This window comes from Mustela erminea, chromosome 9, assembly GCF_009829155.1.
Source record: "Mustela erminea isolate mMusErm1 chromosome 9, mMusErm1.Pri, whole genome shotgun sequence".
In the NCBI taxonomy this organism is placed as follows: Eukaryota; Metazoa; Chordata; class Mammalia; order Carnivora; family Mustelidae; genus Mustela; species Mustela erminea.
In genome coordinates, this window is record NC_045622.1 from 102,639,105 (window position 1) to 102,651,390 (window position 12,286).

General features: G+C 39.8%; 1 protein-coding gene across 1 annotated transcript; it reads right to left on the reverse strand.

Annotated features, from left to right (window-relative positions):
- Nucleotides 1-10,887: 10,887 nt before the first annotated feature.
- LOC116599970 (olfactory receptor 5A2) lies at nucleotides 10,888-11,877 on the reverse strand. Its single transcript, XM_032359903.1, has one exon. The coding sequence runs from the start codon at nucleotides 11,875-11,877 to the stop codon at nucleotides 10,888-10,890; it is 990 nt and encodes a 329-aa protein (XP_032215794.1).
- Nucleotides 11,878-12,286: the final 409 nt, after the last annotated feature.

Consider the following 12,286-nt stretch of genomic DNA (forward strand, 5'->3'; position numbering starts at 1 on the left):
CTCGAATAGCCAAAGGGATATTGAAAAAGAAAGCCAACGTTGGTGGCATCACAATTCCGGACTTCAAGCTCTATTACAAAGCTGTCATCATCAAGACAGCATGGTCCTGGCACAAAAACAGACACATAGATCAATGGAACAGAATAGAGAGCCCAGAAATAGACCCTCAACTCTACGGTCAACTAATCTTCGACAAAGCAGGAAAGAATGTCCAATGGAAAAAAGACAGCCTCTTCAATAAATGGAGTTGGGAAAATTGGACAGCCACATGCAGAAAAATGAAATTGGACCATTTCCTTACACCACACATAAAAATAGACTCAAAATGGATGAAGGACCTCAATGTGAGAAAGGAATCCATCAAAATCCTTGAGGAGAACACAGGCAGCAACCTCTTCAACCTCAGCCGCAGCAATGTCTTCCCAGGAACATCGCCAAAGGCAAAGGAAGCAAGGGCAAAAATGAACTATTGGGATTTTATCAAGATCAAAAGCTTTTGCACAGCAAAGGAAACAGTTCAAAAAACCAAAAGACAACTGACAGAATGGGAGAAGATATTTGCAAACGACATATCAGATAAAGGACTAGTGTCCAAAATCTATAAAGAACTTAGCAAACTCAACACCCAAAGAACAAATAATCCAATCAAGAAATGGGCAGAGGACATGAACAGACATTTCTGCAAAGAAGATATCCAGATGGCCAACAGACACATGAAAAAGTGCTCCACATCACTCGGCATCAGGGAAATACAAATCAAAACCACAATGAGATACCACCTCACACCAGTCAGAATGGCTAAAATTAACAAGTCAGGAAATGACAGATGCTGGTGAGAATGTGGAGAAAGGTGAACCCTCCTACACTGTTGGGGGAATGCAAGTTGGTGCAACCACTCTGTAAAACAGCATGGAGGTTCCTCAAAATGTTGAAAATAGAACTACCCTATGACCCAGCAACTGCACTACTGGGAATTTACCCTAAAGATACAAACGTAGTGATCCGAAGGGGCTCATGCACCCGAATGTTTATAGCAGCAATGTCCACAATAGCCAAAGTATGGAAAGAACCTAGATGTCCATCCACAGATGAATGGATCAAGAATATGTGGTATAAAATGGCTACCAGACACATGAAAAAAATGTTCATCATCATTAGCCCTCAGGGAGATTCAAATTAAAACCACATTGAGATATCACCTTACACCAGTTAGAATGGCCAAAATAACAAAACAGGAAACAACATGTGTTGGAGAGGATGTGGAGAAAGGGGAACCCTCTTACACTGTTGGTGGGAATGCAAGTTGGTGCAGCCTCTTTGGAGAACAGTGTGGAGATTCCTCAAGAAATTAAAAATAGAGCCTCCCTATGACCCTGCAATTGCACTCCTGGGTATTTACCCCAAGGATACAGATGTCGTGAAAAGAAGGGCCATCTGTACCCCAATGTTTATAGCAGCAATGGCCACGGTCCCCAAACTGTGGAAAGAACCAAGATGCCCTTCAACAGATGAATGGATAAGGAAGATGTGGTCCATATACACTACGGAGCATTATGCCTCCATCAGAAAGGATGAATACCCAACTTTTGTATCCACATGGACGGGACTGGAAGAGATTATGCTGAGTGAAATAAGTCAAGCAGAGAGAGTCAATTATCATATGGTTTCACTTATTTGTGGAGCATAGCAAATATCATGGAGGACAAGGGGTGTTAGAGAGGAGAAGGGAGTTGGGGTAAATTGGAAGAGGAGGTGAATCACGAGAGACTATGGACTCTGAAAAACAATCTGAGGGGTTTGAAGTGGCGGGGGGGTGGGAGGTTGGGGTACCAGGTGGTGGGTATTATAGAGGGCACGGATTGCAGGGAGCACTGGGTGTCATGAAAAAATAATGAATACTGTTTTTCTGAAAATAAATAAATTGATAGCTGTAATAAAAAAAAAGAATATGTGGTATATATACACAATGGAATACTATGCAGCCATCAAAAGAAATGAAATCTTGCCATTTGCGACGACGTGGATGGAGCTAGAGGATATCATGCTTAGTGAAATAAGTCAAGTGGAGAAAGACAATTATCATTTGATCTCCCTGATATGAGGAAGTGGAGATACAACATGGGGGGGGGGTTAAGGGGGTAGGAGAAGACTAAATGAAACAAGATGGGATTGGGAGGGAGACAAACCATAAGTGACTCTTAATCTCACAAAACAAACTGAGGGTTGCTGGGGGGAGGGGGGTTGGGAGAAGGGGGGTGGGGTTATGGACATTGGGGAGGGTATGTGCTATGGTGAGTGCTGTGAAGTGTGTAAACCTGGCAATTCACATACCTGTACCCCGGGTTTAAAAATATATGTTTATAAAAACTAAAAAATTTTTTTAAAAGGGATAAATGTATTAGGATTTAGAGCAACTGAAGCTCTCTCTCATTTATTGCTGGCTGCAATGCAAAATGGTACCGATACTTTGGGAAATAGTTCAACAGATTTTTTTAAATAAAAGTTAAACATAAACCTGTAAAAAAAAAATTTCATTGCCATTTTAGGCAGGCTCAAGGAAGGAGTCAAGGCAAATGTATGGATTCAGCCCATTATGTTTGCTCACTTATCACAACTGTATTTTCAAAAAAAAATTTTAAGTAAGATCCATGCCTAGCATGGGCCCCAATGTGGGGCTTGAGCTCACAACCCTGATATCAAGACCTGAGCTGAAATCAAGATTGGACACAACCAACTGAGCTACCCAGGTCCCCCTATTTTCAAATTTCTTTTTTTTTAATTAATTTATTTATTTTCAGAAAAACAGTATTCATTATTTTTTCAAATTTCTTAAGCCATTTTATATTTTCAGTAGAAACAACTGACTATATACCATTGTTAATGGTATTTTCCCCAGCATTTAGATAATGCAATTATAAAAACAACAACAACAACAAATACTGTTATGCTGAAAAGAAATAAAAAATTTACAAGACCAGTGATCTAACTCCTGAGCTATAGGGCCTCGTAGAAATAAGAAATTTTAAAAAAAATTATTTTAACAGTTTTTTAAACTGATATGTCATTGTTATTTAACTGTTATTAACTGATAGATATTTCATCAAGTTAAAAAAACTTTTAATTTCCTTTTATTACCTTTGAAATGAAAATTTTTGTTTATATGTTTACATATTTTTAATCATATTCATTTCTATCCTGATTTCTATTCTGCATCTCTACTCATAAAAAGGTAACTAGCTTATACTGTTATTTTACTAATGGCTACAACCTACTGTTACAACCACATTTTTCAATGTTTAAGGCCTTACATCTGAGTAAAAAGTATCTATAAATATATATGTATAGATACGATATGATAAAATCACATTTTGCTTTCATCACAAAACTAAAATTAAACCATAATTTAAAAATTAAATTTCAATAAGTCAGAGTTGACTGAAAAACAGATATTCTGTATTTCACATATAGCATCCAAAATAAATCATTTCACTATATTTTAACTGATCTGCAAAACAAGACCCTCCGAATCACAATTTCAATTCATTATGAGACCAATTCTTTTAAAAACAAAAAAGTAAAGATATGTTGTTACCTTGTAGTACAGCCTAAAAATTAAATAGTCATATAACCGTATTTCCCTTAAAAGCACTCTATAGAGAACTTACCTGCCACATCTATGATTCCTATTACTGTTTGTAAAATACTTTCAGGAACTTTGCTGAATGTAAGTTCTTGACTTACAGTGCTAAGTAACAACTTGGTCTTAGGAACCAAAATATTGGTGCAGAGGAAAAATGGAAGAGGAAGATGGAAGAGGAAGATGCAAGAGGAAGATGCTGTGCAGCACTTAGGTAGCGGCAGTGACTCTCCACGGACCTGCCTGGGTCTGTCGTCACCCCACAAGGCAATCCTGGAGAACACTTCCCTCCAGGGCCCGGCAGATGAAGGCCTAGAGAAGCAGTGGGGAGCCCCTCGTGGAGGGTCCCACAACCCCTCACGCCCAAGATCGCCCCAGGAATGGCCCAGATGATGCCCGAGAAGGCAAGGACAAGGACAAAGCCCTCCCTGGATCCTGTGGCTGATCCCCAGGCCAAGCCTACCAAGCTGGAACACCCTCGCGTGCCTTGACCAGCCCCACGTCGGGGAAGCCACTGCGCATGTCCGACTTGATGCGCATGCGCTTCACGCACTGTCAGACTTCGTGGGGTTCATCATGTGCAAGGAGCACTGCATATGCCAAGGTGAGTTGCGACAGCCGCGAAGGGGAGACTTCGTATGTACGATGTGCTGCAGCTCCCTAGGGCTGGGGTCACCCCGGAAGGCGTACAGAAACTGACTCGGAAAAAGAGGGTGGACCTAGTGAACTGGGAAGAGCAACGTCCTCGTGATGCACCCGAGTGGCACTGGGCTCCGCGGTTCGGGAGTGACGCCGCAGGCCAGGAAGTCGAGGCCCGCGATACCGCCCGGCACACAGCAAGACCACCTCAGCACTTGCATGTGACTGGCCGGGTGGTGCCCTCCTTCCTGGGCCACCCGAGAGCCTGGGGACGTGGCGAGCGAGGATGCCCACAGCTCCGGGACATGCCTGCTGCAATGACTGGGGTTCGAAAGTGTGGGCTAAGAAGATTTAATGTGGTGTCACCTTAAGAATAAAAACTGAACGCAAAGGCACAGTTGAAATGCAGTCAGACTGGCCAGAAGTCAAAGTCCGGGCTGTGACTATATGAAGGTGCCACTTTAAGGGCAAAGTAGAAATCGCCTCACACCATCTTGAGTTAGGCCAAATTTGAAGTCCTTGCGTAGTCTAGGAATGTCACTCCCAAACTGCAGTGTGGTAAGACTCCCAAAGGGAATAAAATGCAATGGGGTGGGGGGCAGAGCAGGAGACAAAAAACCAAAACACTAACTTTGTAGTAAAATACTTAGGTTCATTCTTCTGACAAATATTAAGTGCATACAATGGGCCAGGCATTATTCGCATATTGGAACACTGAGGGTCCTGATAATATAAATGATGGAAGCCAAGATGGCAGGGTGTGAGAGGGGAGCCTTCGTTCCCCAGCTCCTTTGAACCCAAGTGGGTACACAAAGTCACAGAAATATTTACTAGATATTTACTGAATTGAATATTTACTGAATTGAGATTCCTCCCCTTTCTACTCTTTCTACCTTCTAAGGTCTCTTGCAAGTGAACGTTTACCATGTGGCGGTAGAGAAAGGACACTGTCAAACTCAGTTTAACGACACATGCTGAAAATAGCCAAATGGCTAACAGCTCCTTGAAAAGATGCTCGACCTCACTAATCATTAGGGAAAAGCCATAATGAGCTATCACTACCCATCTGTTAGAATGGCCACCATCAAGAAGACAAGAGATAACCAGTGTAGGTGAGGATAACCCTCTTGCACTGCTGGTGGGAATGTATATGGAAAACAGCATGGAGTTTTCTCAGAAAATTAAAAATAGAAATATCATACAGTTCCAGTAATTCCACTACTAGATATACACCCAGAGGAAATGAAAACAGGGTATCAAAGAGATATCTGCATTCCCATGTTTATTGTAGTGTTATTTATAATAGCCAAGATATGGAAATAACCTGAGTTATCTATCACTGTATGAATAGATAAAATGTGATGTATTTATCTCTCTCTCTCTCTCTCTCTCTCTCACACACACACACACACACACACACACACACACGGGAATATTATTTAGCCATGAGAAAGAATGAAACCTTGCCACTTTAGATGAAACGGATGGCCCTTGAGGAAGTTATATTGAGATAAGTCAGACAGAGAAAGACAAAAACTATGTAACATGTATGGAATCTAAAAAAGCTTAACTCAAATACAGAGTAAAAACTTGCAACTAGTGGTAAATAAGTCTGAGAGATGTAATGCAATATAGGCAATGTAATGATGTCATGTAAAGATCTAATGAACATAGATAATAATACTGTATTATAATCATCAAACTTGCTAAGAGACTAGATCTAAAATTATTCCAACCACAAATAAGAAATGATAATTAGGTGACATGATAGAGGTGCTAAGTCTGCTACAATGACCATCATATCATAATATATAAATATATCAAATCAGGGCACCTGGGTGGCTCAGTAGGTTGAGTATATGACTCTTGATTTAGGCTCAGGTCATGACCTCAGAGTCCTGAGACTGAGCCCTGCATCAGGCTCCACTCAGTGGAGAGTCTGCTTGTCCTTCTCCCTCCCCCTGCTTACTCTCTCTCTCTCAAATAAATAAAATCTTTAAAAAAAAAAAAGTCTAGTGTCTTCATCAAAGACACTTAACTGGATAACACAGGAAAATCTCATGTATGGCCTTCTGTTGAAAAACTGCCAGAGATGGCAAGTATATGAAAAACAATTCCAGAGCCTTCAGAGATCTGAAAACCACAATCACCAAAAGTGTTAAACCTTCTGGTTTACCTTCTGGTATAAAGAGGGACTGCAATGAAAAAGTGACATCTAGCAGACGGTACAGATAATACAGCAAATTATAAAAACTGTCTGTAACAGGATTCATGAAATGAGTAAAGGAAAGATTAGACAGTTAGGTTCCCTGAGGTGTGGGATTTCTCAGAACTCACCTCTTTTTTATAAAGTTTATGGACCACTCCTTCCTGCAGCTCATCCTCAGAACTTATCTCTGTATTCTAGAATGAGCATCAAGTTGAAGGGTGAGATGATTCCTACCAGGCTACTTCCTTAGCTTTGGGTTGTCAGAAAATGAACTATGAGTCTCAGTGAATGTCTAATACAGGGACTTCCTCCCTCTGGTCCATGTACATCAATAATTTTGTTCCTTAAACATTTCTTAAGATGAAACCACACAGCCTTTGTCTGCACAAGAAAGAGGTTTTATTTGAACAAGAATATTTCATACAGTATCAATGAAATACTTTACATATTTCAGTATTCTATTTGTGTTGACATTTAAGTCCAATATAACACCATGACTCTATTTCAGGAAAAAAAAATAGTTTTGAGAGAGAGATGAAGCCTGTTCCTCTATGGGGTCTCCCTGGGTCCAAAATGCCTTTCTAGTTCTAGAGTGTGGTCTCAGCGAAGTGTGAAGTTTGTCTGTCTTTCATCCAGTTTGGCAAAACCAAAGAGAGATGCTGCCACATCCATTTGATACAATACAACTTGTATCCTCCAAGATTACAGGAGCCTGCTAAGGCTATTTCTTTACTTGTAGGGAGGTGGGGAATCTCATCCCTAGCCATATTGCACATAGATGATCTTGGTTAGCATTAGAAGGGGAAAGGAAAGCATGAGAAAAGTGACAATGGAATAAAAGCAGCAAAGGTTACATAAAACAGTCGGTTTATCTCCCCCAGTTATTTAGGAGGTCTTACAGACAGGGAGACCCAACAAGAATTCAAGGAAGGTAACCATAGATCAAGCTGATGGGATAATGCTGGAATACATGGTGTATCTTTGTATAGGCAAGACATTTAGGCTCTCCCAGATCAGTTGTAGATCAGAGAGATCCAAGTCCGTTATCTGGATACAAGGAAGTGAATTGCAAGTGTTTCCTCATTTACGTGGATGATCACAGAATAGGCAAGCTCTGGGTTTCTCTAGGTTTATGACTAGAAGCATGAAACTGTTGATCTTTAAGGAAAAAAGTTTAAATTCTCATCAGAACCCATTTAATGTATCAGTCACTAATTCCCGAGTGTGTGAATGAGTGAGTAAATGAGAGAGTAATCATTTATACCTATCCCAAAATTAGGGGAATGTAGGTGGTACATAGCGACAATAACCAGGTTTCTGAAAACTCTAAAAACCAAGCCACAAAATCATATAATAATAAATAAAATATGTAATAGAGGCATTTTAGAAACAAATATTTCCTATAACCAAAGATGGAAAATCTATTAATTGGCCTGTGAATATGGTTATTTTTTTAATATAGTGATTATATGGGAAGATGGTCACTTAGAAGAGAGGAATATAAATACTTTGGGAGAGAAATTGTCAGTGCCCTGGCCCAGGGCTTCTCAGCCTGTCTGAACTCTGTAGTTGGGCACACCAGGCACTGACACACATTACCCACTTTCTCTCCAAACAGACTTTCAATTTTAATTTGTTTTTATACGCGACTTCCTCATCAAGTCAAAGAATTGTGCCACTAGCTCAAGTACAAGCTTGGCAGTTTTGTTCTTCCATGAAAACTAAAAATGCAGTTAGCTGTTCTGAGCTTGGTAATTCAAGTCCATCTGAAAAAAGTCTTCGGAAGTTGCAAAGATGAGTGACACACCCTGAATAATGCTAATTTTATGAAAGGGAATTCATCTTGAGCTGGCTAACTGCCCACCTCTCCTAGACAGCTGTACCTTGTCTTGCTTCAAAGAACTATAAAATGCCTGATTCTTTTAGTGCCAAATATATTGTTTAATATATGTCTATTTATATGCCCCATAATAAATGCACTTATTTAGGAAGTTTTATTTAACATGTGGCTTACTATAAACCCCAGATCATTTTTGCCTTATTCAGGTCCCACGACCAAACCCCACATTGTGTGCTATATTTAACAATTATTAATGATCATTATTTTCTCTTTGGCACTTGGGAAAACTGCAAAAGTACATTATATCTTCTCAATGCAAGAAGAAAATTTCCATTAGAAGTGAACATGTATGTGGCTGAACAAGAGAGATTTTTCTAAAGATCTTATATTCAGAATCTTTGTTCAAAAAAATTTAGAGATGATTATAGACCAGTGACAGCTCCATGTAAGTCCAAAGCACGAGGCATATTTTCCTTTGTTTGTTTGTTTGTTTTGTTCCAATAACTTTGGGCATTAGGAGAATTTAAGATTAGCTACCAAAGGTAAATTGTAAGAGAAGACTTCATTAACCTAGAGTACAGATAAGGAAAGGTGGAGGGGAAAACTGGATATAAGGAAAGGCAAGATGACCACGTGGCTGATAGAGTTGGCACAATGGTAGCATTCCCATGTGTGGCCACCTCTATGAACTTGAGTTCTATTTTTCTAATGACTGCTTCCTACATGTAGAAGAAGCAGCAGACATGAGATGTACAGGCATGCCTTTTTACTGAGACTATTATGTTCCAGTCTAAGTAGATATCCCAAAGCTATCTAATTTGCCTCTTCTTAGCACATTAGCCTGAAATTCTCTTGATTTATACAAAATTGATTAATAATATAAGCTAACATTTATTAAGTATTACCATATACCAGGCACTAAGTTAAGCCCTTTTCATGCATTCTCACTTAGTTTTTGTATCAATTCCATGAGGTAGATGCAATTATTATCTTCATTGTACAGATGAGAAAAACAGAGCTTGTAAGTAACTTGCATAAGGTGACCTACCTATAAAGTGGTGGACATGAGAGTAATAATTCCAGGTCTGATGACTTAAGAATACTTAACAAATACCCAAACAATTTTCACTCTAGTCTCCACTGTCCCACTTTCCAGTGCATCAAAGCTATTGTGAAGATCACATTTTTTTAACAAACTAAGAAAATGGCTTCTATTTCTTTGGCTCAAATGGTGATAAATAGGGGCACCTGGGTGGCTCAGTGGGTTAAGCCGCTGCCTTCGGCTCAGGTCATGATCTCAGGGTCTTGGGATCGAGTCCCGCATCGGGCTCTCTGCTCAGCAGGGAGCCTGCTTCCCTTCCTCTCTCTCTGCCTGCCTCTCCATCTACTTGTGATTTCTCTCTGTCAAATAAATAAATAAAATCTTTTTTTAAAAATGGTGATAAATAAATATTATTACAGAACAACAATAATAATAATGCTCACCTAAGCATTTGCTATCAACCAGCACTATTCTAAGTGCTTGTATATACTGAGTCATTTAATTCATCACAATAAGCCTATGAGACAATTACTGTTATTATTCCTATTTTGCAGATAAGGAACTAAGGCACACAAAGCCCAAGTAACTTCTCCAAGGACATACAGGCAGATACTTCCTTTTCATTTATGGCCAACCGAGAACTGGCACAGCTGAATAAATGTATGCCAGTTGTCTGCTGCTGGTTCAAGGACACATAACAAGTTCTGAGATAATATGAAAGAGAAAAATCACTCTCTTCAATTCCTAAGCTAAGTCCCATCCTAAAACTTATCATAAAACTTGTGAAAACCTAGAACCTTTTTCCCAAATGACAGTATGCTCCTCTTCAATAGGTTCCTAAGAAACTTTGAGTGTTGGCTGGAAAGCAGTTACTTCAGACTGAAATGACAAATCCCTGGCTTTATTTAAATCATTGTAGTGACTACTTTTTGTACAGCTGATTGAATTAGCCATGAGGTTGTTCAGTCATTAACGCTCTAATCAGAGGTTTTTTAACTCTTTCCTATCTTAACACATTTAAAAAATCAGTTCTATTCCCTCTTCACTCCCAGTGGCTCACAATAGCTGGATTCTCAAACAAGAGACCTTGTCTGCCTTGTGGTGCTCACACGCCATAAAGGAAGCATGTTAAATTTCATTACAGGGTAAGGCAACTGTTTTTAGAAAAAGCGTCTCCCTCCTTGGGTTATTATGCTGTATATCCTCATGCTACCTTAAAAATCACCATCCTGAATGCTAGACTAATTTTTTTTTCAACACTTTTCCTCCTATAGACACAAACTCTGTTTCGATATTTTTGGTTGTTCATTCTTTTTCATATGAATCTTTCTGCTAAATTGAGTATTTATAATCTCAGTATATGCAATGCTAGAAAACAATAATAGCCAAATGTTTTCTGATAACCAATAGGTAAACTAATTAAGGAAATATTGGAAAGTTGGGGAAAGTCTAGTTAACACAAACCACTATGTAAATCAACTAGTCCAAAGCTACATGAAAAGCTGCACAATTGACCCAGCTCACAGCCTCTTTGTAAACATTAGCTTACGGTCAGAAAAACAAAGGCACATGAGAAAGCACATGTTCCTTCTGCACAACTTTCTTATGGCATTTTTAATCTCCTTATTCCTAAGACTGTAGATGATAGGATTCACCATAGGGATTACCAGAGCATAGAATATGGACACCAACTTATCCCGGTTTAGGGAGTAGCTAGAACTGGGTCGCATGTACATGAAGAGGCCAGAACCATAGAAAAGGGTCACAGCAGTCAGGTGAGAGGCACAGGTGCTGAAGGCTTTGGTCCTACCTTTAGCTGAGTTCATCTTCAGGACAGCAGCAACAATGTAACCATAAGAGATGAGGATCACAAGGACAGACACCATTCCAACAACAACACCCACAACGAAATTCACCACCTGACTGGTAAAGGTATCAGAGCATGACAGAACCAGAACTGGAGGAAGGTCACAGAAGAAGTGGTCAATCGTGTTGGGCCCACAGAAATCGTGCTGGTAAACGGAGTATGTTTCAATCAAAGAACTGAGGAATCCACCCACATAGGCCCCAGCCACCATCTTTAAACAAAGTGTATGGGAAATTAGGGCTGTGTAGAGCAATGGGTTACAGATTGCAGCATAGCGGTCATATGCCATGGCTGCCAAAAGAAAGCATTCAGTCAGCCCCATCCCACAAAACACAAAGTACTGTGTGGCACAGCCAACAAAGGAAATGGTTTTCTTCCCTGTGATAATGTCAGAGAGCATCTTGGGAGTTGTGGAGGACACATAGCAGATATCTAGGAAGGATAGGTTACTGAGGAAGAAGTACATGGGTGTATGCAGGTGGGAGTCCATCCTGATGAGGGCAATGAGACTCAGGTTCCAGGCTAGGGTCAGGAGATAAATCCCCAAAAATAACAGAAAAAGGAAAAGCTTCATTTGAGGATGGTCTGAAAATCCCAAGAGGATGAATTTTGTCACAATAGTGTTGTTCCTTCCTACAACCATAGACCTACTTCCTGCATAAAGGAAAGAAACAATCCTGTGATCAGTTAGATTGTATTTGTTAGTATATGAGTGGATATTTCCTGGAAGATCATTTAAACAATTAACACCAAGTTAACATCACATTTGCCTGCTATGCCTTCTTCTTGGAGGAAGTCTTCCCATGATAATCTCTTCACCCTATTTAAAATCTGTATGCTATACACCTTGCTGATTAGAAGAGGGTCTGTCTAATGGAGTACAGAATGACTGGGAGTCAGTAATCTGGGTTTGTCCTCAGCTCCATTCCTGACTCTCTGGTACTGTGGAAAAATGACTGCACCTCTCCAGATTCTCATTTTCTCAACTGAAAAATTGGAGGGTTGAATCAGATGAGTCTCAAGTTACCTTTAGATTTAGGTTTCCTATGGCT

Bases quoted from the DNA above. Each gene is read 5' to 3' on its own strand.
- LOC116599970 (XM_032359903.1), bottom strand. From the start codon at position 11,877: ATGGTTGTAGGAAGGAACAACACTATTGTGACAAAATTCATCCTCTTG.